The following is a 24,190-nucleotide window of genomic DNA, read 5'->3' as shown; positions in this document are numbered from 1 at the left end:
AAATCTGCCGTCTCATATGATCACTATAATTAAACAACTACGATATGACAACTAGGGATCAATCACGAGCATATCGGGGCACTTTTTTCCCAATCGGGGTTTACGTTTCGGGGCATCGGGGTGGGGCTTTCGGGGCTAAATCGGGGTTTGTGCAACCCGACAATTGCAACTAATCAATTCATGGTAAAACCTAATCAATCGACTATTTTGAGCCGATTCCGATTACAACCCCCATTATACTTATTCTGCCCGCCTACCACAATTTTTTTGTTTTTTATGTGGTTTGATATTATAAATAAAATAAAATGAAATCATTTTCTTTAATTTGATTCCATTTTCTCTTGGTTTATCCGGAGGGTAATAGTAGAAATCGCGGAAAAATAGGAAAATCACGGAAAAATGGGAAATTGCGGAAATTTTGGGAAAAGTAAGGGTATTGCGGAAATTTACGGTATTTTGGGAAAAATTAAAAATTACGGAAATAGAAAAAAGGCAAACGAAAAAAATTTCCTGAGGTTCACGCTGGAAAAGAGTTGGCGACCACTGAACAAGCAAAAACTTTCCTTAAGAAATGGATTTTGCACCAAAAAATCCCTGGCTAGGCTCAAAATTCTTAAAATTAAATTTTGGACAGAATCAATTTAACTAAAAGTTATCGAAAGAAGCCCCTGATCGCCAGGGTTTCTTGTTTAAGGCCCAGTCGTCGGGAACTCGGGCCGACCGGATTTGATCCCAGGGCCAGCTTACCCTTGGCATCGCAGTCCAATGCGATACCAATGCGGCGAGCTACGACTCTAAATTTCATTATTTCATTTTCGATAAAATTCGACTACTGAAACAACTTGTTATTATTATAAAATAATAACAATCTAATTATTATTAATAATTAATTGTAGCATATAACGTACTATATTCTATAATATTGAAGATAAACTGCTTTAACGGTTATTTATTAAATAGCCTACGCCGATTCCTGACAGTTTCCTGAACCAACATTTCCGGAAACCACAGGTCGGTTTCCTGATAATATAATCTAACTTAACACAGCGATGTAAACCTTTCTATATGTACTGTATTTCTTCACAACGGGTGTTCGTTTGATATTACAATATAACTGTGTCAAACACATTTCTTTGTCGTGGCATTCAGACGTGGTTATATAATAAATAATTCTCAATAATAATTCTGAAAAGTGACTCCAATGGAATTTCGTTTTCCCAAGATTTTACGATTGACTTTTCTCGGAGTCAATGTCGTGCTCATGGTAAACTGTTTCGTAATATCTTAAGTTGGCGTAAAATGCATCCGTCTCGTTATTAAGTTAACGAAGAGAATGAAAGCTTCAGCAGAGAATTTTAAAAATCATGCGTTAAAACATTATTCCTGATGATGTGCTTGTCATTAAATTAACTAAATATGTGTTGAAAATACAGTTGACAGGTATGGCACTTCTGGCGTTTTCTGCATGCTCCATAGTAAAGAGACAAGAATTTAGAAAAGAATCTGAAACTAATAAACTGATGGTCGACTTGGACAACAACGCTAGTCTGAAAATGCTCGTAATGGCGACATTAATCAGTATCCTGCTTATATTCCTCAGTTTCTTCGGTTTCTGTGGAGCTTTCGGCGACAAAATATGCCTCGTTTCTTACGTAAGATTACAAAATCCCGATTACAATTCTAATTAATTATACCTATTTTGGTTTCATTGATCTTCTTCTGCACTGGACGGTTTTCTTCTTCTGCCAGTATCTTGTTTTCGCATCCCTAAATCTTGCATTAGTAATTGTTGGTGGTATAATAGTTCTTCGTTTCTCCAAAATTCCGCAAGACTTGCTGAGCGAGCACATGGCCGATTACAATAATAATCAAACTTCGAAAGATCTTGTGGATAAAATTCGAGCAACTCTTGGATGTTGTCTAGTTCATAGGATGAACAATCTAGAGGAACTAAAATATGCCACAGAAAATCAAATTGTGACAGCGTCATGCTGTGATTCTCATCAACAAGAAAAGTGTCGTCAGTTTTTGAGAGATCAATCTTTTCAGTTAATGAGATGGGAGGATTTAAATGGAATAGTTGTTACGGAGGTAACTACTATTGCTGCGCTTAATCTATTTTCTATAATTTTAACTTATTTTGTTTTTCCGATAGGGATGTATTCCACAAATCGCAGATATGAGTGAGCGCGTTTCCGGATTCACGTTGCCATTTTTTATCCTTATTGGATGTCTTGACTTATCTGCCATATTGTTGTCTACAGCTTTATGCTGTAGAATCTAAAAAATAGAAATTACCATCACGCAGTTTAGGTTTAATTCCTCCTGTGAACTTTTGCAATTTAACTTACGGTATCAAATGCAGAAAACCTTGATCTTTTCCGGAATCTTCCCAGCACGTATCTTTAAATGACAGTTTTGAAATTAAGATCTGATATATGTTATTAATATTTTGCATTGACATGTTTTCATTAATGTTTGCAGGTCGCACATGCCTGAAACAAGTAAAAAAATATTTACATTACAGAATTCCTAAGAGGTCTGCCCCTCTCTTCCTCCCCAAAGAAAACTTTTATTCCAATGACGATTTTGAAAAAACAAGAAATGGCAAAGAAAGCAGGGTCAACTTACAGCTGACGGAACTGTTACCGTGACAGCTAGATTTAGTTGAACAAACAATAAAACTTGATCTAAAAACACTAATGAGGCAAAAGTGTGTGCATGCATGATAGAGAAATTGACGGGAAGAAACACATACAAAAATAAAAAAAAAATTAAAAAAAAAACACGTACCTTTTAGCATGTTTTGGCATGCTTTCTTTTTTCTTCTAGGACGTGTTAATGCCACGTATCTGACAGTATAAATTCCAGTTCAGAAGCAGCACAAATAGCCGATTTTGCAATCTGTTTCACCTTGGCTTTCAATACAAATGCTTTTTAGTTGTACGCTGTTTACAACTTGCTCACTCAGCCTAATCTGAAATAGTCTTGTGTTGCCGAACGGAAAATTATCATCAGAATAACTATGAATTCCGTATGGATGAACAAAAGCCAATAACAAACCTTATATCCCAGCCGGAAGAATTTGTCATAGAGCGACAAAGGCTTCCATCCAAAAAGTTGCAACGGGAATCAAATTCTAATGAAGAAACAATCGGAGTGGATTGGTGTTCGTCATCTGCAGCCGAACAAAATTGATCCACGCGAGGAACAAGAGGACAGGACATACTTCTAGATAACACAAGGCGAGTTATTCCAATGTTCTAGAAAAGTACCGCAGCTAGAAAATACTTACGTTATGGGGAACGTGTTGGATAGCATAAAACCTAATTTGAGGAGCAAAGGCTGTTTGCTATTCGTTTTCAAGATGACTGCCAATGTCATTGGCCGAATGACAGGAATTTCACAGAAGAAAAGCCTATAAAGGATTGCACAATGCAAAGTGTGGTGACATGAGAAACTCCCACGTAGAAATTAAATAATTTAATTACGGAAACACTGCATCGGTGGAGCTCTGAATATTCAAGCATCCTCCACCATTAAACGCATCAGTATCACACACGTCCTGTTTTCAAAAAGTGTTTGTGGATCCACATTTTAAAATGTCACAAGTGTTTCCTTTAATTTCAAAAAGTCCGCGAACAGCAGCCAGGCAGGGCTGCAACTGTTGGCGAGACATGTTATGCCAAGGCTTGTTGTCTACCAACTAGAAAAATAGACGCATCGAGATCTATGAATTTGATAGTTGGTTAACAACAAAACAATTTACCTGTCCACTGTCGTACTTGCCTTGACCATATCCGGGACAGAAACTTGTACGAATAGGTAACGAGTTTGGTCCATGCAAATTCATGTAGGGAAACAGAAGAGAACAAAATTTGAAGCTTAGCTCCTTAAATTGTTCAATCGGGTGACATTCATAAATCCAGCCAGGAGCAAAAACAGCGGCAGAAAGATTGTACTGCCTAACAACTGAAAAGGCTGCATCCGTATTGAATCCACCGCCTCCGAAGCAGTTCCGACCGAAAACGTCGATGCCAACGTACACGTCGAATATTCTTTCTTTTGCCAGAATTGCAGAATTCGCCAAATCAATCGGTTTCCATACATAATTTAAGAAGATCCCATCACAGGAATCGAAAAAGTCTCTGAACATGGAAAATTCAAAATATGTATTAAAAAAAAGGTAAAAATGATTAAAATATATTTAATAATTTAAAACGGCATGAGCCGAGACAAAATAAGAGAAAGACTACAAATAGTTATTACTTATTTTTTGCATTTAGCTCATTCTGCCAATCCAGTTTTCCGTCTTTGGTAACACTATCGTACCAGATTATCTTACCGCAATTTCCAGCGAAAACGAGTTCTTGTTTTAAGCGACGGAGAAAGTAAAGCACATTATCTATCAGCGTTTCTTCCAATGAGTTTTCAATATTGATAAGCCAGCCATCACAATTATGGTACAGTGTTAATTCAGTTAGTGAATTGATAAATTCATTGACTGCATCTTTAGATGAAAATATTTTTGAGCAAGTGGCAGCTCCCTCATCCCATTCTGTGATTATAGTACCTACGCAGAAAAATAAATCAAGCACAAAGATAATCAAACTTTTTATGCAAGTTACCCAGAATAGGGACTCCATGAAGGTGGGCTGCATGGACCCAGCAGGGTGGGGGAATGGTAATGAAATGATGGCTGAAGTAGACAAAAATATCAATGATGCCCCACTGAATGAAACTATATGCCTCAGCGTTTGAACATCCTTCAATGAAACTTAGATCAAAAGAACAAACATTAAGATTTAAGATAATTAACATGAACATGTTTAATTATTTACCTGTCTTCAAGATATCCACCTTTTTAAAAATTTTAAGTTGGCATTAAATACTCACAAAGCATAAAGAAATAATTCATCATATGAAATGACCACCTTACCCTTCATATCATGACAGATAAGAGTTTTTGGTACATTTTTTGTATACTGTTCCCTGAAACTTCCACCAGGTCCAGTAGCCGTAAAACATTGCTGCACAAACTGGGATCTCGTACGATCAGTGAGAGGCTTCCAGGTTTTCAATTCCTCAAGCGAACGAATTGGAACTGATAACGACTTCTCGCAAAATTCCTCGCTCATTATTTAGCTGGAAATTATTATTTTTCGAATCAAATATACACTTTCCACATATGAGACCATTTAATTCCGTAATTTTGTTTGTTTGTTGTTGTTTGGGTGCTGCAGCTGGTGAACGCAATGCTGCCTTAAGCTCCGTTGAAAACGGGGTTCCCTCTTACGGGAAATACTATTTTTTTTTAAACGAGGGTCTCGGGTCGGGGCATGAAGTACACCAGGCTCAAGTGACTCTGCTCTGGTCTAGTGCTAGCAGAGCAATAGAATACTGGTGTAGCCACGGCCATGTTATCTCCCCCTCTCGGATTTTTTCCCAAAAGTTGTTGCCAATTTCGCGTATCGATTGTGAGAAAATGAGGCAAGATATCGATTTAAGTGTCCCATAACCGTAACGCCACCTATGAATTGAGTTTTAAGGGTTGTTATTGTTATAACAACCCATATGTTTATACATACATTTTTTCAAACTAATTAATTTAGCCACTTTGTGTTTACTTTCTGAAGTACAGACGACGAAAATGAGCGAAAACATAGCGAAAACGTAATACATCACAAGTTCACAACACAGCCGCTGTGGCGCTTTCGTTATGGGCCAGAAAGACTTTCAGGCCAAAAAGGCAATGGGAGGGCCCGCCATAAGCGTGGCTACACCAGTATTCTATTACTCTGCCTATACCATGGCACCACGCTTTGGAATATTGGAAATAATTTAATTGAGAGCATCGCGTTAATTTTGGTTTGACTACCAGGTTTTATTTATTTTTGTTTCTAACAAGCACTTTGTTTTTGCTAAAAAAATTTAAGTTAAAGAAGGCAGTTCTTCCCTGTATTATTTATCACAATGAAATTTTTGAAACTTTTACAGATATTATTAGGCATAATAACGATTTCCCACTAAATGTGTACATTTGTCTAATTTTTTTTTTCAGGCATTTGGGATGCTTTTAATGTGGTGTGTTGGCAAGGACATCTACATTCTGTGGTAGTGAGTGATGCCACAAGAAGCCTGTCTTTTTTCATGAAGAAGTTGAGCTTTAAATATCGGGAAGACTCCTTTGGTTCAAATAATAAGGGTATTAATATGAGTATGCAATTTTGATTTTCATTATATAGAAATTACAAAACCCACCATTGAATAATGTTTGATTTGTTTTTAAATGTATGTGTAACAACCAACGGACAATGATTTTTACATGCGGCAGTATGAGATTTTCCAGGCAGAATTTCTAGCAAATCAGCATTTGGTAATGTCCTTTCTATTTTATTCTTTTAATTTTAGATGACATGCTGTATGTTTAAATCAATAAAAATTTTTAATTCTTCTAATAGATTAACACAACTGTGAGCAAGGACTCAGCCTAGAGATTGAGAGCCTCAGCATATTAAACTAGCCCATATTCCAGTTGTAGCACAAAATTTGTACAATCGTGATTTTTCCGAAATACCTAAGAAAGTCAAGTAAATAAAGTTAAGTACGAGGCCTAAGTTAATGTCACGACAAAAGGTAAATGTCAAAAAGCAAGTCTTGAAGGTTTTACCTCTATTGAATAATTGGGATTGCCTGTTAGTATTTTTTTAAAATATTTTTTTGTAAGTTTCTAACATTTTTGCAATCTTTAGGTGTTTTAAAAGTGAAGAGCGTTTACGAGCAACCGAAAATTTGTTATCACTAAATGAAATCATCCATTTAAAGCGTTTTCTTACACATTGATGATGCAAGATAAGCTTCTCGCATTCGCTGAATTCCTTCCCCGCGGATTAAATATGACATATTTAATTGATCCAAATCTAACTGGTGGGAATTGATGATGGAAATTTAACATTTATATATTCCTTTGCTAGTTCTGTCTTCTATCAGTCATAGAACGTTCTATGACTGCTTCTATCAGCTTCTATGTAGGGAAAAACCAATTAATTATCGGCGCTTTGTAAGATACGGCAATGATGCACGGTCTTCCGGTCCATCAGCTGAGAGCCAAACCACATTGGATTTAGGAGCTATTTTCATCATCCAGGAATTATTATCACCTTGCTCTTAGACAGGAACCTGAAGCCTGAACAGTGTTTTATTAATCTTAATGCTATATAAATTAATGTCCTAGTCTTACATTGTTTAGGTATTAAGGCTGGAATGTTAAGTACTCATCCGTGGGTGGAAATCTAATTGACAAATGTTCAAATTGGCCAAATATCTTGAGACAGAAAAAACATAGCATAAGTTTTGCAAAAAGGTATGTTAGATAAATGGAAAGAGGGTATTATCAAATCAATTCACCAAATAGTTAAATATGTTTTAGGAAAAAGGAGCTTCTGGCAAGACTGTTCGACAAAAAAGTCTGGATTAGTTAAAACCAAAGTTTAGGGTGAAACTAAATGTAATTTTCACTTCAGAAAGTTAAACCCTGAAATACCCCAAAATTATTTTATTGTTTCTTTAAGTAAATTGAAACATAAATTGATAATCTTTTTTGTTTTTGCCACCAATTAATCTTGTTCTTTAGGGTATCCTATGTTGAACTGTGTTGCTGATGAAATATCCCCTTAAAGGTAATTACATTAAGGTGTTACCTGCATTATGGCATTCCAGTAAGATCTTTACTCATTTCGCTATTTTCCCCAACAGACTTCCTTAAAGATGAAGTAAGAGCCTTAGGTCGCTAGCTCGATCTGCTCGCAGAATTACTAGAACGTCATATTCGTGGTAATAAAACTTAGAACGTCTGCAATATTAAATTTTTCACGATTTTAAAGGAAAGCTGCAAACATATTTTCAGCATTGTAAAAAAAAAAGGCGTTCATTCCCTTCAACCAATTGTTAACCCGCGAGGGTAAATAAATAAAAAATGTTCGCTTAAAATCAATACTATTTTCAAAGGATTTTTGAATTTTTAGTCTCGTAGGAATCTCCCTTACGCCACTTTAATTGTAGCTGACAGTGACTGTAATTATGGCCCATTTAGCCCATGGTTATCAAGAGCTGCCCTCTTGGTTCTCCGACCTAGAAACTTCCATCGTCAAAAGCTTCCAGGTTTGTTATGGTCGTAGAACAGCAGACGACGGAGGTGAGGAAGTAACGAAACAAATAAGAAATTCATATATTTCGTTTGAAGTACGTACTACTCGATTTGAACAGTTGGCGGCGGAATTTTACCATCGGGCAGAACCCAAACGGTCGAAGCATTGAAAAATGATATCGGTGAGACGTAAGTGCTGATTCATATGATGGTTGATTATGCTGCCAACATGGCAGGAAAGGAGCGTGCCTTGCTTAATTGGATTGAAATCGCGACGTCGGAAGAAGAGCGTCATCTTCTGGAAGAGTTGTCCAGTTGCAACCAGAATGTTGCCACGCTACTGCTTATTCGCAATGTTGTTGTTCAGGTATAAGAGCTTCGCAATTTAGGCGTTTTGTTGGCGGAGTTTTATGAAAATTGTTCTCTTCCTTGCAGGGAGATTGCCGGATTTAAAGCTATGGCGTAGCACTGAGCTGTGATTAGACACAACCAATCTGGAAGGTTCTAGCCACCTACGCCCTGAATTTCATATCTAAATATTGTATTTTATATTAATAGGTAAAAAAAAAAGGGGGTTGGATGGTTGCTTATTTTTTCGGTCTTATTTTTGAAACCTGACTGGAAAAAATTTCTGCTAGATAGCTATGTAGATTCTCCATCCAATTAGCGTTCGGAATCTGTTTTGGTATCGCTTCTTGGGTTTAAATCCTTACAGGATTGAAAGGCTAACTTTGTCGAATGCTTTATTTCGTTTACATCGCCTATACTTCAATAATTTACAAGTGGGGAACTGTTGCCTTTAAGCAACTAGAAGGTATTGTGCGTGTATATATACGAATCAAGGCCTAATGGGTGAGCATTGGATTTCGGCGTTGTATGTTTTTGTATCAAATCCCATCTGAGGTAAAAAGTACGTAATATTTGCTGATTCGGTTTATTGACGTTATTCAATGACAGTTAACAAGTGTTTTAATAATTTACCTTGGGCTACTCCAAATTATTATCACAAGTTTGAACAAGTTACCTTTAAACTCCTGGTAAAAGTTAAAATTAAAATGTATGGCTCATGGCCCAACGGTAGAGCATCGGAATGGTACGAAGAAGGTTTAGGGTTCGATTCCCAAAAGAGTCAAGTTGCTTTCTATTGTAAAGTAATTCCGATTTACGAGTTACAAAACTCTTTAAGTTTAAAAGTCCTATTCTACAACGGTGCTAGAAGTCGCATATACTGGAAAATTACAACTTAGTAGAAGAATGTATAGTTGAACACACATTATGAAAATTAATTCTTTTCAAATTCTTATTTGTTGCTAACCCCACAATTAAAATAATTCTTATTTCAGTTTTCGTCTCCATAGATTGTATATTAAGATTACATGCATCTACATGTAATCCATCATGGACACTGAATTCCACTTCACCTGAACGGGATTCGAACCCAGGATATATCGTATTCCAATCCACCGCTCTACCATTGAGCTATAAGAGTTACTACATTAGAATCTAAATCTATAGCACATTAAGGTAACTGTGCAAAGTTCTACATAGGGGATCAAATATCATTGGGGGGGATATAGGGGGGGTTGCCAGGAAGGTATCGCATCCTACTAGCAACTCGAAGGTCCGTGGTTCGATTCCACGTAGGTTCCTGATGTCCTGGGCTTTCAACCTTCCCAGGGGTCTACCTTCCCAGGTGCCAGTCGGGTCGAGAAACTTCCCCATTGCGAAGCAATGGGACGGATATTTTGGCATTCTTTAATACAATTCCCAATAATAAATTTTAATAAATTGTTTCGATTTATCGGCGTGACTGAGTACTTTGTTACTTGAACACTTAGCAATGGACTTTAACCATTGTCATCTCCAGTCGAGAGATCTCATACATAATGCTTGATCAATACTAAGTGTACATCAAATTGTAATATATATTCATTCAACCAAACTGTTGATTTCTTTAATAATTCGATTGACTCTTTCAGGAATTGAACCCTTAGTCTTTGACGTACCGTGCCGATGCTCTACCACTGAGCTATAAGTCATATTTACATACTGTCTACATTTTCGTGTTTATGGTGTTAACAAATTTGGACTTAGAATAATTTTTGTAGCATGATTCTAGACAATTTCCTACTAACATGTCTATAATAAATCCATCTAATAGGATTTCAATACAATATTCTTTCGTTTAATGTTTTTAACTTCCACCGGGATTTGAACCCGAGACCTTTAGATCCGTACACCAACGCTCTGCCACAGAGCTATGATCCTTATGTAACGTCATTCAGGTTAGCACATAGTTTTACGAGCCTATAAAAATTACCTTTATTATCTTTTCGTGCCTTCTAATATTAGTGCTAAATATAACTCATGGCTCAACGGTTGAGCATCGGCAATGCACACCGAAAGTTGGGGGATCGATACCCGAAAGAGTTGAATTAAATTCTGTGAAACTACTTCAATACACCATATAATCCGATATATACAAAGATTGTATACAAAATTATTCTGCAGATAAACAAAACTCTGGTAAATATGAGGTTCAACTACGTACAACAGATAACTACCAACATCAGGATTAAAATGTCATCGGCAATAATTCAAAGGCAATCCGGGAATTCGCAGTTCAAAACTGCACATCAGTGGCCATCTCAGCAATGTTCAGAGTCCAATCCTTAAAAGAAAAAAGTGAAAATGTCAGGAATTTATAGAGTGCGAACACAAAGAAAATATGACAAATAAGTTTTTCAAAATTAATGTAAAACAAAATTTGTATTGATAATTCTCCACATGATAAAATATTTTGCAACTTTTAAAAGGTTAAATAACCATTTCAAAAATTGCTGTCAACCAAGGCAGGGGGAGACACTGCCTCAATTGACTCACCGGGGAGATTACCCAGTGCTTGGCTAAGAGAAGCCGGAAGAAGAGCTGAAGATTTGGAACATTTTTACAGGAGCGATTAACCTTTAATTCGGATTTGTGGGTAGCGACATAGCCCTCCATAAGCATTTCATCGAACTATGAGGACCCCCACGTCCCCTTTCCGGCCAGAGCCCTCCAAACCTCGATATATGTTGTTTTTATATATACCGTACAGTAGGGGCATGACCCCCTACGGGCTTATTATGAGTCAAGGGGAAACGGGACCACAGAAAAGAAGGGAGCCCAGATATGCACTTCAATTTTTTAAATAATTAATACCGTAATACAAGGGAATGTGACTGAAGCGTTAAACTCAATTTCACGCTTGCAATCGTTACAATTTTTTCGGCAACATATTCCAGAAACCTTTTGAAATCCACCGTTACTATAAATCTACATTAAGGAAAAAGAAAACATAAATAAGGATAAAATAATTCTTATTTTTATAGCTTATATGAAACAAATATTCATCAATTGGTATGTTCCTTATACAATTCTGGCAGGAGCTTCTGAAAGGGAATGCAAATTTCAAATAATCATCACAAAAACACTTAAAATGGTAACTTAGTGAGAACCTATCGTATTGGCAGCAAGGTCTTCCAAGGACTGTACAAGCAGTTGTTTCATGTTCCTTTAAAAAATAAGAGGGTTATGAAGATAATTGTGTTGGTCAATAAACATTAAGACCAAAAGTGCACCTGTTCTGCAGTATTGACGGCAATATCCACGCAACCCTCACATCCACCCAATTGTGTGTAAATAGATTTTGTGGGCATCAGTTTAGAATAAAAATTTTATCTTGTGGCAATGGAGATTTTGGAATGTCCTTTCAACAAGGGAGAACTTCAGTCTTCAAAACCATGAAGTTCTTGTTTATCGTTCAAAGCTTACTGGCGGACACAGTTAATCATTTGGGATGTATTAACGATATCCTTTGGCCCTGCTCTCTGAAATGATTAATGAGTTGTTTCTGGAATATAAGTCTTTTTCTGCAAACCTCTCCATTCTTGTGACAAATTCCAGTAAGTTCTATAAATACATAAGGATTTTAAGAGACATATCAATAAGAACACATAATTCTGTCCAACCTTTTAATATTTTCGACTCAAACGATTTTTCTTCATTGTAACCGGAAAGGGAAGGCAGCTGAACTATGATGAGAACACGAATTTGATAATATGACTTAAAAAAAAAAACGAAAATTAAAATAAATGAAGTGTAAATTTTAATTGATGCAGTCTGAAACAGTTTCAGACACAATAATTAACTATTTAGTGAATTGATTTTGCCATTTTACTTTGTGTACATAACAACCACGCGTCGCCATTAACTGTTTGATGGCGATCGAAATAGGCAAGCCTAACAATCGATCGACAAATTCAATATTTAGTAGACTCCTCTGAGGTGAGATGTTCAAATCCACTTGATTGTTAAATTTGTTTGATAGATGGCATTGCAACTTCTTTCTTTTTTTTTCTTTACTTTTGTCTCAAGTTTTCTTTTTGCTTTTGAATTTTTATTCATTTTTGTTACCCTTGGTGATCTTGGGCTCGAACTTGAATTGTGCATCTTACACCAACATGTCTACTACAGAGTTTATGAAAAGACAACAAAGCGATTTTCTTCATCACATGGACAATCAAAATTGTAACACAAGACTAGTACAGACAACAAGTTCTATATCATTTTGGAAACCTTTCGCTATGAACACTTAAGGTTGTAGAGAACTGGAGATGACGCCGTGTAGTTTCAAAGAATTAGCAAGGATTTTCATCTTTGTCACTACATTGAGACTTGGAAAACTTGAAGTTATGCATGTACACCCAGGTATTTAAGATTTTCATAACCCAATGGTTTTTCATTATCAAAAAAATAATATATTCAATGGACGCTGAAAAGGTAAACCCATGGCGCCAGGTTTTACAAGAAAGAAAAAGTTGAGTTGGCACCAAGTGGTCACTAAACGAATTTGAAATGTTTTTCTCACCAACTAAGCCAATTTTATCCCAGGAGTCCAGGACCGCATTTTATTCGAGGGATTATTTGCCGATAGGTTATAGTAAGTTTACTTTGTCCTTGTCTCCGCTTTTCGTGGCGTTTGAATTACTGTATTCTATTACTCTGCTCTGGCTCTGGTCTAGTCTTAAACTTTTACAACTTTGCGTACCAACATTAATATGGCAACGTAGCTCTCCGAAATGAAAAAAGCGCGAAAGAAAAGAAATTGTCTGCTTTTGGGCTCTGAAAGCATAGACAACGAAGTGGACCTGACCAAATGCCCTGGTTAGCTCAGTTATGTGAATTATTTCATATTTGGGAAAATTTCTTATGAACCGTTCCTGTGCTTCCGTTAGAGTTAGGGTCGGTCTTCCCTTTTATGCTGAAAGTCTGAAACTGTTGCCTGTTGCTGCTTACCTCAGTTTGGCTTTGATTAAAATTATATTTTTTTCCTTAGTATTTTCTCGTTTGCTTCAGAGTATAAACTTCCAATCAAAATGAGTCTTTGGGTAGATAAATATCGTCCCAGCACTCTTGCAAAACTAGATTATCATCGTGAACAAGCCGAGCGCTTGGAAAAAATGGTTGCCAAAGGAAATTTCCCTCATCTGCTCATTTATGGTCCTCCTGGAGCCGGAAAAAAAACCAGGGTCATGGCTCTTCTTAGGGAACTCTATGGACCTGGAGTGGAGAAGCTACGAATGGAACACCAAAATTTTACTGTAATCACTTTCAGTATATTTTTGTCTGACGTCAAGTTGAAAATTTTGGAATTCACCTCCCATAGACCCCATCCAACAAGAAAATAGAGGTTATGACAGTAGCAAGTAACTATCATATTGAAGTGAACCCAAATGATGCTGGGATTTATGACAGGATTGTCATCCAAGAAATGATCAAGAATATTGCTCAAGCACAACAGTTGGATATTGGTGGCCAGAGGGAATTCAAAGGTCTTTACTTTTCATGAAAGCAGAAAAATTGTGTTTTAATATCTAAAAAAAATTCTTTTGTAGTTGTTGTTTTGACAGAAGTGGATAAGTTAACCAAAGATGCACAGCATGCCCTCAGAAGAACAATGGAAAAATATATGACTACCTGCCGTTTGATCCTGTGTGCTAACTCAACATCAAAAATAATTGCACCGCTTCAGAGCAGGTGTCTTGGGATAAGAGTTCCAGCTCCTACACAGGAGGATGTCATCAAAGTCTTACAGGTTATTAAAAATATAAATTAGATATAATCTGCTAATGTGTTAATACCAAGAGTCACATACTTTCAATGATTTGTTTTGTCAGAACAGATGGTAAGCAAAAAAGAAGGAATTAATTTACCTGATGAATTCGCCATACGTTTAGCAGAAAAATCTGAACGGAATCTCCGAAGAGCTCTACTAATGCTAGAGGCTTGCAAAGTACAGCAGTAAGTTTAGTATTTCTATATTTGAGGACAACACCTTTTGGACTGCTTATTAGTAACGCCTGCTACGCCGTACATTTTAGATATCCGTTTAATGCCAAGCAAGAAATAGTCGAGCCCGACTGGGAAGTCTATCTTCGAGAAACAGGACAAAAGATGGTCTCCGAACAAAGTCCAAAAGCTTTATTAGAAGTGCGAGGAAGAATCTATGAACTCTTATCCCACTGTATTGCCCCGGAAATGATAATCAAGGTGAAACTAATTTTGTTGACAATTAGGCATCATAATTTTATTAATTTTTTTCATTCTTTCTTTCTTCTTTTCTTTCCAGAAACTGCTTGGAGAAATTTTAAAAAACTGTGATGGTCAATTAAAGGCTGAAATAACTTCAATGGCTGCATATTATGAACACCGTCTGTGTCTTGGAAGCAAAGTTATCTTTCACATTGAGGCGTTCATTGCGAAATTCATGGCTATCTATAAAAGATTTTTGGAAGAAAGCTTCGCAAATATGATGTAATACCAGAGTGGTTTACATTTTCCCTTTACTTAGAAAATTCCAACATAAGGCGCATTACATACTTGGACATCAATTCAACTCTTCTGAATTTCTTATTGTTCAACAAGCACATTACAGTACAATTCAAGCTGTTGCCTTGTTGACCAAACAGAAATGATTTAACTCAGACAGTATCTGCTTATTCTTACATGTATTATTTTGATTTGTTCGTCTAGAATTTGTCACAGAATTCGTTCATGAATTTACGGCTTGTCTCATAGGCTAGGAATAAGGCTCCCGTTCCAGGAAACGTTCTAATTACTGTTGGACCTAATCCATTGTACAGAGCCATTACACCTTAACAATAATGGACCATTGATTACGTTAAGTGCAGAAAATATGAAAAAGATCCAGCCTCACCTTCCGTCCGGGCAATGTGGAAGAGCATTTTCATCATGGGCTGGGATGCTGCCTGGCTGACTTGCACACGGCTCTTGATAACATCAAACGGGAAAATTGCAACCCATAACGAAATTCCGCCAACACCACCACAAATAATTGTTCTAATGGCACCTTTACATTAAAATAATAATTTCTTTATTATTGTATAGTATCAACGGTATGACAAACTGAAAACTACACAAACCTATTTCGTCTTTGGTTTTGCCGGGTGGAGTGAGAAGATGCCGACACAGCTCGTAGCCACCAAAGAAACAAAAATATCCTGTACATGGACTGCAGTATCACGTAACTTTAAAGAGAATTTTTGAATTCAGTTTTCTTTGTTACCTGGCATTTCTCTTGCGAAAGTAGGGACAAGGCCACGAAACATTCCTTTCAATCCTTCATTCTTTATTATTTCTCTTGTTATCACCCAAGGGCCTACAGATCTCACCTGTAATAATGTATTTTCTCTTTATCTGGTAACAGAAGCAAGTAAAAGAGTTATGCAGACCTTAGATTTTCCATTACCCAAACCTTGTGTTTCCTGATGTGCTTGCAACCTGCATTTAACTAACTCTGTGGGGCACAAAGTAAGGGAGGAGAAGAATGCTGCAAAAAAACCAGCAGATGCATTAGCCAAAGGGCTAAGATCTTGTACTTTCTGTAATGATATAACAAGCAAATTAAATTCACAAGATGAGTTTTTTTGTAATTATATGCTATTACAGGTATATCAATGGCCCAAGCAACAGCTTTTTGGCAAACCCCATATCCAGCAAAGAGAACTGAGTTTTCTGCAATATTGGCTGCCAAAGCTGGTATTGTTCCTGCATAAAGACCTCTAATTCCATCTTTTGCAAAGGTTGTTTTGAAACAACTAAACATGTTATTGTATAGAGCTGCAGGTAAAAAATTAAAAGAAGTTAAAACGAACATTACTGTGACATATATTTAATATACTCACTTGGGAATGTTTGCATTTTCACTTTCACTGTGTCCAGCGACTGTCCAACAAAAACATTGGCCGCCCCACCTGGTTACAAAAAAATATAAACATGAAAAGGGCACTAAGTTGGATTTGAAAGGTAATAGCTATTACCAAGTGATCCTGCAATGAGGTCAACAGTTGCTTCACGGAACTTGCTTCGTTCATTACTATTTTGAAGTTTTGCGCTAGATGAAGACTCCATTATATACGTAGTAAATCTTTGCTTCTCAAAATTTTTCTTCGTGGCGATCTATATATATGGGAACAGGGGACAACTCTTTGCACTAATTCACTGCATTGGGCAATTTGAGCATTATTGTATTTCTTGGCAGATATCCCAAAACTGAAAACCAACTTTAAAAATGGTTAAACCCGGCGTAGCCGTCTAGCCGACCTTGAAAGTATTGCGACTAATGAACACTAGGTGACTCTGACGTTTATTTTTTTTTATTTTATTTTTTATATTTTTTGTTAATTTCACAAGAATTTCCTTCCTTACAACTCGTTCAAGGCAATTCAACTCACAAATTTTCAAGTGTCTTTTTCATTGTTCACATATATGCTGCGAAGGTTCACGTTGAATACAAACAATCATAGCAATAATGGGCATCGGTTTTTACATCAATGTCGTCTAAAAAGGAGAAGGCGAAAGAACTTCATGTCATATAAATGATGGTTACGAATACGAAAATGTTCCGAACCAAATCGCGCAGCAGCTGTGTGGATGGTTTCAAAAGCTTTGTCCTACGCATTGTCAAATTATGCATTGTATTGGTAGCACGATTACGTAGCTATAGCCTATAGGTGGGCACATTGTGTACATGCTTATTAAACATACAACCATAAAGTAAGACTTGGACTATGTAAGTCTTAATTCATGACACAACTGAAAAGAGACATTATGGAAGGATCGGGATTTCTATAGCCCAATATATTTCTTTTCGAAACAAATATCAAGAAAAATGAGAGCTAGCATCACTTCAAATGAAGATCTAGGTGACCACGACGTAAATCAAACAACCGTACTATTCTAAAGGATAAGAAGGACTGTATATTTTTAATGTACCGGGCAAAAAAGTGGAAACTAAATTGAAACTTGTTGGACGTCGAACAACAATTTTCATCCAAGTTATTGCAAAAAAATTTTAAAAATGCGCAGTATAAATGAAGCAGGAAAATTGACTAACAAAAGGAAATCAATGGCGCCTTCCCATCTCGATTCCCTGGACAGACAAATAATGGCTTTTTCTCTTTAGGGTACGAATTGTTTCTTTAAAAAGAAACGCGTCATACAGGAATAAGATGATCGAGCCAATTAGGCCAAAAATATTTTTTCTTTCTTCTCGTCGTGGAGAGGAGCTAAATAGTTGTCAGCCACAACAATGTATCCACTTTTGATTAGGGTTTCGTAACTTGGAGGATCTAAGTTCGTAAAATCACCATTTTCTGTAGCTTCTGGGTTCTCTTTGGACTGCACATACAATTTAAAAAATCATAATAAGGAAATGCAAAGGACAAGAACATAAGATATACGCTTACTTTCTTGTGTTTCATGAAGGCAAGTATATAGAAAATGCTAATAAACAGCAAGGAAATGGACCCCATCACGATTAGGATAAACGACAAACGGTGTAGCCACAACCGAGTTGCGCAAAGAGAAATTTCAGCAGGATCGACTGACGACATCTCATCTCCCATTAAATTAATTATTTCCACATCACCTGCAGACAACTTGTCATCCAGTTTATTTCCTTGAGTAGGCATGTCTCCTAAAAGGTCCAATAACTGGCCAGAGACCAGAGTGCGCTGTTGCACATCTTTGGGAACATCTAGAAGGGAAATAACATTTGACAAAATATATAAACTTCATTCAACGCTCATTTACCATTTTCAGCATCCTCCGTGGACCAAAATGTAGAAGAAACCATTCCTATAATGGAATTTAAAAAATTCATCTGTTTTTCAGCCTCTTCTAGAACATGATGACTCATCTACAACCATTGGAAAAACAGGAGAAAGAAAGATTAATCAGCAGGTTCACAATATTTTCCCACAAATGGCATAAAAATATCTGATCTTACCTCCATAATATTGTCTATTTCTTTTTTTGCAAAGTTGCATCCAGAAATACAAACATCACGGTTTTTTTCAACAACATAAGCTTCATTACAATCTGCAAACAACGAAAACTGCTAAAAAACTTATTCCAATGGAAAAATAAAAATAAATTCTTACTGCTGACACAGAGAAGATGAAAAGCAGTTTCATTAAAATCAACTAGGTCTGCGGTTTCAGCATACTCAAAGAAGCGACAGCCCCTTTCACAGTCCTCTACCAAAGCTGTTTCCTGCACAATTTTAAGTATGAATTTTTTTTTAGAAATACACATAAAATATATAAATTCTACAGTTTAAAACTTTTATCAGTGCTGGTCATAGAGAATGACCAAGAATTTTGCTGACTCAAAAGCAAGTTACCAGCGTAAGGACCTAAAGGGACTAAAAAATGCACAACAATAAAAAAAAACTTGTCACTACCTAGATACTAGCATAAAACTCAAACCACTATAGTTCTTACAGCCTTTTCATAAGAAACAAAACTTTTTCAATGTTCAGTCTTCCAATGAGCCATTTCTATTACTAGTAACTTTTGCACACGCAAATAACAAGTGTTATTACCGTTGACTGATGGCAGCGATCACTGCAAAGCTTGCTGACGTAACCCTTTGAAATGATAACATTGTTTTCCATTCCAAACACGGATGACTCAAAAGAATAGACAATAATTCCAGTAATAACCAAAAATGCTTTAAACTCCATGACGAACAACAAAAATTTACAAAATTTGCAATAAAGTGTAATGGGGTGTGTTAGTTGACGTCAAGGTTCGTTATAGTTAGGAGTGGAGATAAAAAATAATGTTTCTAAATCAGTAGTCAACTACGACGAAACTAGAGCAGCGTTGCCGCTATTTTATTATCAGTCACATCATGGTCACATGACCTGAATCGATAAGCAGTAGGGCTCGGTCCCGGGTTAGTCGAGACCTACTAGCTAGAGGAAAGAGCTGTCGCAAAGCTGAAAAAGGTTTATACAAATAATAATAATTATTATTATTATTAATATGAAAAAAAAAAAAAAAAAACTTTTTGCATGGCGCCATAACCTTCCGATATTGTTCTCATAACCCGGAGCCGAGCCCAAATAAGAAATAGGATGCCAATCCAATCGGGGTAGATATTTTGGGGCTTTCGAGGGTAGAGAAAAGACCACCCGTAACCCGGTCGAACTGACCATTAGCACTGCTGAGAATATATTACGAATTAGAATTACTGACAAATGTGGTATCCCGTTTTCTTGTTTGTCGTGTGCGGGAGAACACCGAAATGAATCACCGACGCTGTTGTTCTTTGCCCGACAAAGAAGCATTAATAGCCCAATCTTTTGGACACGCGTGCAATGCAAGGACGAGGAGCCAAAGATAGGCCAGGGATGGGTTCAAGTGAAGGTCGCAATGCTTCATCAACGAAGAATTCGTCGTTAATATTTGGAGACTCAAATCGAAAGTGTTGCATGATGCACGTGAAAAAAAGGAAAAGGGAGCACCTCGCCAGAGTTTCGCCTATGCAGCTTCGTTTACCTACAAGCGATTTGAAGGTTTAAAATAAAGGTAAAAATTTAGGTAATAGAGTACAAGAAAGTAACCTAGGCCAAAGTTGAACATAAGCTCCGATTTGACGCAATTCCCTGCAGCATTCAAATGCCTTTCTGGTAGAAATTTTTTTGGCTCAGGCCAAATATCAGGGTCGTTATTTATGGCCCAAAGATTGATAAATACCACACTATCCTAATTTATTCACAATATCAATTTTTGTAGATGAATTCAATGATTTCGTGAAGAATGATGAAAAGGAATTTGCAGACCTTGGGTATGGCGTACCCTTGGCATTTCGTGTTCTCTTGGGCAACGTGAGGTATAGTAAGAGGCGCAACAAGGCCGAGTCTCTGAATTTCTTGAAGGGTAGCTTCCGTATACGGTAATCTTTTCGGATGAGATTGATATTGCAACAAAATGAAGCACGCAATGCCTTATATATGTAACTCAAATACCTTCCCCTGTCTGCTAAAGAAGGTTGCCTTCCCTGAAGAATTTCATCTATCTCTTGTTGCACTTTGGTCTGAATTTGAGGATGAAATATCATAAAGAGCAAAGCAAATCCAAGAGTGTGGCTGGTTGTTTCTGAACCAGCGACAAAGATGTCGAAAATCGTTCCCAACAGCTGCTCCTCTGCACCACCAATAACCATCGACAAACAAAATAAATAAAACATGTCAAACATTTTTGCTTTTAGCTTAAAATACCGTCAAAAGTTGAATTTTCAGACGATTTGTTGTCATCTAATTTTTCCAAGTAGAGATCAATAAAATCTCTCGGTGAATCGGGTTGACGAGTTCTCCTATGCTCTGTGATTTCTTCCTACAAATAACGATCAAAAATTTACATGTAGTCAGTGCAAGTCCTGTTTGACGTGTAGTACTTTGACGTAGGATCGTATGGGTGCAATGAATCCCATCAGTCTGTTGTAACCACTGAGCTCAGGAACAATGAAACGCAAAGGTGGCATAAAACTCAACACTGTCGGACCACCGTCGCTAAAACGCATAAAACCATTCACACAATACGCAAGTTTTTCCATTTTTGGGTCTCCTCGTTGGAACCGGGTACCCGCAACCATAATCCACAAGATGTTGATGACGGCAGTGGTGAATAGGTTTTCCAGTTTGATATTTCCGCCGTTTGACGAATCCACAACATTCTGACAAACAACATAGATAAGATTGGATGATGCAAAATTGTTCTATTTCATAAATTAAGCCTACTTTAATCTCGGATACAACATGGGTAATTTCATCCAAAATCGTCCCTTCATGAAACGATTTTCCAATTCCAACATCTTTCAAATGTTTGACTGTAAAGCGCCTCTGCTCTTTCCACAATTCACCGTCTGTCATCAACACACCTGTGTTAGAAAGTATGTTAGTAAGTATCAAAAGGTACGGTACGTAAGACAACGTGTAGTGGTGCAAACAAAGGCGAAATTAGCTCTTAATTTTAACATACAATACCTCGACATAGTCCTTTGGTACGAAGTCTGAAATCAAAAGACTTTGGTCTACCCAAAAGCAATGGATTGTGTAATGCATCAACTGCTGCCTGACGACCAGAAATGCAAATGAATTTCCTATGAAGTAGGATTAGACCAATTACAGGGCCGTACTCTTTCGACAGCTTTTGAATTGCCTTGGACAAAAAAGGTTCATTTTGCGTACGAAGAGTCAAGAAACTCAAAACTCCAGGTGGGCCTAATGAAAAGGAATAAAATGTTGAAAGGTTAAATTAATGAAGTACAGATAATAATTCACCTGGCGGAAAGTCGGCAGGTGTGCAGATGAGATTAATGTACCAGAAAATCAGCCAACCAAAGACAGACAATACCAAACAATATCCTATTAACATCAGCATTATAGTTTCACTTCATGAGCGATGCACTCCTTACAATGGACTAGCTGCTACGTGAAAGTATGACTTTGAACAGGGACATACACACCTGATAACAGCTGTCTACTACAACTTCAGGAGGCAATGCATATCTGAATATCTAATTGAGGTCAGTAGGGCAATGGACAGCTGGCATTCACGTTTTTCATGTTGCCCTGTCTGCGAGCGTCAAAGGGAAACTGCCCAAGAATAAGCAGGTAGTTCGACGACCGGAGAAAATGTGCGAAATTGCGACACGGTTACTAACCATATTGGGCACGTCAAAACAATGAAAAACGTGTCGATCAAAAATAGCTCCGCTAATGGACTTTGCCAAAGTGTAATAAAGGGAAAGAAATTGAGCTTTAATCGTGAGACTAGACTACACCAACGGCACTCTTTTCCAATCGACAATATGTGGATTTTTCCCAAATCAAGAATGAAAAATTACGGCATTGAAATGCTTGAATTTTCATAAATTCCTATTTTCCTTTATTCAGGACTAGGTTACTTTTCGACCAAATTCACGAGGTAAATACAGCTGGCAAATAGCTGCAAGAAAAAGGAGACGACGTTACGATGGTTATTTTTAGCTAAGGAAAAGAGTCGTGCTATTTCCAGTCAAAAGTGGCCTATAATCTGGAGGATTCAACTTTATACGTCTATCCGCGAACATCAAGGGTGTCGTAATTGGTAAGCTGAGAGGAAGAGCCACTTTCAAAATCATGGCATCCTCGCCGAAGGCGGCAAGGCAGGGACTAGTTTTAAAGTGATCGATCTGTGAGTTTTCTGTGGACATTAACCCACAAGACGTTGAAACATGACATAGTCTACCAAGGTTGACTGTGACAGCCAAAATGAGGTTACGTATGTAGTAGTAGCCGTTCGTGCACACATACACAGGTTCGACCAATAATCGCACGGTGTAACGCTGCGACCTTATTTAGCTAAAGATGAGGTAGAAACGTTGATAAACTTACATTCACACAAATTGTGGCTCCTTCTTTGATGCTATTCAATTAACGAGTCATGGCAATCTCAATGTGTATCTGATAAGTGGGATAATAGTATGTCTGTTTCTTTGGCCATATGATTCCTGTGTAGAATTCAGGAACAGGAACAAGTTCATAAAATACTCTAATAGTAAAAATATTTGAAATATGTAGCACCTTTGATGAATTCCTGTTGTCTAAAGGTGAATCATCTGAGGCTGTGGCTCACCTGAGCATGTAGAGCTGTGTTAAGCACGTTCACCTGAGGACAGGTCTAGCACAGCTTTTCAAGGGCAAAGAATCCCAATTTTGGCTGCCGAAAGTACATACTTTGCAGATCATGTAGCATTCAAAAAATTTCTTTGCTAAAAGCAACATGTTGTTTAGAGGAAATATACATGCACAGCAACTGTTAACTTAATAAGAACTTAAGAAGTGGCACATATGTAGGAAATGGCTGATCTATATGGAGGACAGCAACTAATAAACAGCAATTACCTTCAACTTGCCTCCTTCAGTGCAAAAATTTATGCGCTATACACATAACACCTCCAGATCACAGAACTCGAAATAGTAAAGAAATCTTATATTTCTATTCGTCTCTATGGCCCTTTTTGCATTTTACAAATTTAAACGGTAATGATTAATGAAGGATACAGTATACTATCTTTGTCAGGCAAAAACAGAAGTGGATATTTTGCACGAGCGCGCCATTTGTTTTTGAAGCCCACGTTCGACGTTCCACACCAGAGCAGAGTCATAGCAGAGTCATAGAGGTAGAGGCAGGGAATGGTTCGTTCACTGCGTCGACTTTGGCCATAATGCTTAGTCGTCAAGATTTTCCTTTCGATAGTGGTGACATCTATGAATTTGGACTGAACTACATGTCAATCCTAGGCGAGCTTGTACCAAGATATTTAAAAAGGAGTGAAAGGAGTAGGGTATTCGTTAAATTTTCCAACGTTTTGATTGAGGCATTTCCAATACCAAGCTAAAGTTACATTCCCAAGCCCTGTTTTTAGCGTTTGTCCTTAACTACTGTGCTGCCCTCTCTTGCATCAGCTGAAACTGAAAATGCTTAAGAAACCCTCAAAAACTGAAGACCAAGCCTTATGGCCAAAGTCGACGTAGTGAACGAACCATATCCTCCATGAGTCTGGTTCCACCTTCTACGAGGCCACGAGCCCACGACTAGAGATCAGACCTAGCCCTACCACCCCGTACGTCCATCATGTTTCCTAATC

The 24,190-nt window shown here is 37.3% G+C and overlaps 6 protein-coding genes and 3 long non-coding RNA genes across 39 annotated transcripts in view; 3 read left to right on the top strand and 6 right to left on the bottom strand.

Moving 5' to 3' along the window:
- Positions 1-1,052: 1,052 nt before the first annotated feature.
- On the bottom strand, positions 1,053-5,375 carry LOC116925910 (cytosolic endo-beta-N-acetylglucosaminidase). The gene is given in 11 exon segments (XM_045175729.1): positions 1,053-2,280; positions 2,352-2,495; positions 2,794-2,987; positions 3,064-3,231; positions 3,296-3,418; positions 3,492-3,706; positions 3,770-4,148; positions 4,270-4,573; positions 4,629-4,777; positions 4,842-4,860; positions 4,940-5,375. Coding segments are annotated over 9 exon segments (1,671 nt in total). The 5' UTR covers positions 5,139-5,375; the 3' UTR covers positions 1,053-2,280; positions 2,352-2,495; positions 2,794-2,872.
- On the top strand, positions 1,123-2,946 carry LOC116925911 (tetraspanin-15). The gene is made up of 4 exons (XM_032932667.2): positions 1,123-1,264; positions 1,434-1,652; positions 1,750-2,091; positions 2,156-2,946. Exons 1-4 carry the CDS (start codon positions 1,202-1,204, stop codon positions 2,282-2,284), a joined length of 753 nt encoding a protein of 250 aa, XP_032788558.1. The 5' UTR covers positions 1,123-1,201; the 3' UTR covers positions 2,285-2,946.
- A 351-nt stretch (positions 5,376-5,726) lies between the features above and the next one.
- LOC116925827 lies at positions 5,727-9,947 on the top strand. 12 transcript variants are annotated; one of them, XR_006648552.1, is made up of 10 exons: positions 5,727-5,881; positions 6,062-6,376; positions 6,462-7,363; positions 7,430-7,679; positions 7,756-7,833; positions 7,907-7,960; positions 8,025-8,194; positions 8,266-8,513; positions 8,582-8,704; positions 9,505-9,947. It is a non-coding gene; the product is annotated as an uncharacterized LOC116925827 (long non-coding RNA). The 12 variants fall into 12 exon arrangements; XR_006648562.1 differs by lacking the exon at positions 9,505-9,947 and having other exon boundaries at positions 6,062-6,205; positions 6,335-6,376; positions 8,582-9,074; XR_006648557.1 differs by lacking the exon at positions 9,505-9,947 and having other exon boundaries at positions 6,062-6,217; positions 6,335-6,376; positions 8,582-9,074.
- LOC123473979 lies at positions 5,937-6,978 on the bottom strand. 2 transcript variants are annotated; one of them, XR_006648564.1, is made up of 2 exons: positions 6,837-6,978; positions 5,937-6,577 (listed from the first exon to the last, which is right to left on the bottom strand). It is a non-coding gene; the product is annotated as an uncharacterized LOC123473979 (long non-coding RNA). The 2 variants fall into 2 exon arrangements; XR_006648563.1 differs by lacking the exon at positions 6,837-6,978 and adding an exon at positions 6,671-6,811.
- A 701-nt stretch (positions 9,948-10,648) lies between the features above and the next one.
- LOC116934850 lies at positions 10,649-12,546 on the bottom strand. 5 transcript variants are annotated; one of them, XR_006648569.1, is made up of 7 exons: positions 12,366-12,546; positions 12,157-12,250; positions 11,960-12,097; positions 11,767-11,894; positions 11,644-11,699; positions 11,348-11,577; positions 10,649-10,817 (listed from the first exon to the last, which is right to left on the bottom strand). It is a non-coding gene; the product is annotated as an uncharacterized LOC116934850 (long non-coding RNA). The 5 variants fall into 5 exon arrangements; XR_006648568.1 differs by having other exon boundaries at positions 10,662-10,817; positions 11,767-12,015; positions 12,066-12,097; XR_006648566.1 differs by having other exon boundaries at positions 10,665-10,817; positions 11,767-12,008; positions 12,066-12,097.
- Positions 12,547-13,511: 965 nt separating this feature from the next.
- Positions 13,512-24,190, top strand: part of LOC116924347 (replication factor C subunit 3) — a 41,644-nt gene continuing 30,965 nt past the window's right edge. For all 11 annotated transcript variants that reach the window (XM_045174830.1, XM_045174827.1, XM_045174829.1 and 8 more), the window contains exons 1-8: positions 13,512-13,788; positions 13,854-14,019; positions 14,083-14,282; positions 14,370-14,488; positions 14,569-14,737; positions 14,817-15,731; positions 15,915-16,091; positions 16,157-16,246. In XM_045174830.1, the coding sequence (XP_045030765.1) occupies positions 13,564-13,788; positions 13,854-14,019; positions 14,083-14,282; positions 14,370-14,488; positions 14,569-14,737; positions 14,817-15,005 (1,068 nt within the window). In that variant the 5' untranslated portion in view covers positions 13,512-13,563 and the 3' untranslated portion in view covers positions 15,006-15,731; positions 15,915-16,091; positions 16,157-16,246. The remainder of the gene's footprint in view (positions 13,789-13,853; positions 14,020-14,082; positions 14,283-14,369; positions 14,489-14,568; positions 14,738-14,816; positions 15,732-15,914; positions 16,092-16,156; positions 16,247-24,190) is intronic.
- On the bottom strand, positions 15,079-16,822 carry LOC116924350 (mitochondrial ornithine transporter 1). Its single transcript, XM_032930889.2, has 8 exons — positions 16,528-16,822; positions 16,393-16,461; positions 16,155-16,327; positions 15,940-16,089; positions 15,774-15,879; positions 15,631-15,708; positions 15,405-15,557; positions 15,079-15,341 (listed from the first exon to the last, which is right to left on the bottom strand). The coding sequence occupies exons 1-8, from the start codon at positions 16,616-16,618 to the stop codon at positions 15,217-15,219; spliced, it is 945 nt and encodes a 314-aa protein (XP_032786780.1). The 5' UTR covers positions 16,619-16,822; the 3' UTR covers positions 15,079-15,216.
- On the bottom strand, positions 17,450-19,236 carry LOC116924351. Its single transcript, XM_032930890.2, has 6 exons — positions 19,095-19,236; positions 18,652-18,763; positions 18,498-18,589; positions 18,302-18,407; positions 17,956-18,245; positions 17,450-17,887 (listed from the first exon to the last, which is right to left on the bottom strand). The coding sequence occupies exons 1-6, from the start codon at positions 19,233-19,235 to the stop codon at positions 17,732-17,734; spliced, it is 897 nt and encodes a 298-aa protein (XP_032786781.1). The 5' UTR covers position 19,236; the 3' UTR covers positions 17,450-17,731.
- LOC116924346 (methyl farnesoate epoxidase) lies at positions 19,357-23,719 on the bottom strand. 5 transcript variants are annotated; one of them, XM_045174820.1, is made up of 11 exons: positions 23,445-23,719; positions 23,124-23,362; positions 22,935-23,050; positions 21,543-21,658; positions 21,297-21,436; positions 20,954-21,232; positions 20,778-20,892; positions 20,526-20,703; positions 20,340-20,457; positions 20,121-20,262; positions 19,357-20,055 (listed from the first exon to the last, which is right to left on the bottom strand). In XM_045174820.1, coding segments are annotated over exons 3-11 (1,302 nt in total). In that variant the 5' UTR covers positions 22,937-23,050; positions 23,124-23,362; positions 23,445-23,719; the 3' UTR covers positions 19,357-19,843. The 5 variants fall into 5 exon arrangements, with proteins under 5 accessions (XP_045030755.1, XP_032786776.2, XP_032786778.2 ...); XM_032930885.2 differs by having other exon boundaries at positions 23,124-23,311; XM_032930887.2 differs by having other exon boundaries at positions 23,124-23,259.

This window comes from Daphnia magna, linkage group LG6 (assembly GCF_020631705.1).
Source record: "Daphnia magna isolate NIES linkage group LG6, ASM2063170v1.1, whole genome shotgun sequence".
Lineage (NCBI taxonomy): Eukaryota > Metazoa > Arthropoda > Branchiopoda > Diplostraca > Daphniidae > Daphnia > Daphnia magna.
The sequence above is the reverse complement of the archived record's forward strand: the minus strand, read 5'-3'. Positions and strand labels throughout refer to the sequence as shown.

Bases quoted from the DNA above. Each gene is read 5' to 3' on its own strand.
- LOC116924351 (XM_032930890.2), bottom strand. From the start codon at position 19,235: ATGGAGTTTAAAGCATTTTTGGTTATTACTGGAATTATTGTCTATTCT. The intron at 18,764-19,094 runs GTAATAACACTT...AAAATTGTGCAG, and splicing joins ATCGCTGCCATCAGTCAACG to GAAACAGCTTTGGTAGAGGA. The intron at 18,590-18,651 runs GTAAGAATTTAT...CGTTGTTTGCAG, and splicing joins TCATCTTCTCTGTGTCAGCA to ATTGTAATGAAGCTTATGTT.
- LOC116924346 (XM_032930884.2), bottom strand. From the start codon at position 21,939: ATGCTGATGTTAATAGGATATTGTTTGGTATTGTCTGTCTTTGGTTGG. The intron at 20,704-20,777 runs GTATTTTAAGCT...TTGGTGGTGCAG, and splicing joins TGAAAATTCAACTTTTGACG to AGGAGCAGCTGTTGGGAACG. The intron at 20,458-20,525 runs GTATTTGAGTTA...TCATCCGAAAAG, and splicing joins TCTTTAGCAGACAGGGGAAG to ATTACCGTATACGGAAGCTA.
- LOC116925911 (XM_032932667.2), top strand. From the start codon at position 1,202: ATGGAATTTCGTTTTCCCAAGATTTTACGATTGACTTTTCTCGGAGTC. The intron at 1,653-1,749 runs GTAAGATTACAA...TTCTTCTGCCAG, and splicing joins AAATATGCCTCGTTTCTTAC to TATCTTGTTTTCGCATCCCT. The intron at 2,092-2,155 runs GTAACTACTATT...TTTTTCCGATAG, and splicing joins ATGGAATAGTTGTTACGGAG to GGATGTATTCCACAAATCGC.
- LOC116924350 (XM_032930889.2), bottom strand. From the start codon at position 16,618: ATGGAGTCTTCATCTAGCGCAAAACTTCAAAATAGTAATGAACGAAGC. The intron at 15,880-15,939 runs GTCTGCATAACT...ACATTATTACAG, and splicing joins TGGGTAATGGAAAATCTAAG to GTGAGATCTGTAGGCCCTTG. The intron at 15,342-15,404 runs GTGAGGCTGGAT...ATTATTGTTAAG, and splicing joins CCACATTGCCCGGACGGAAG to GTGTAATGGCTCTGTACAAT.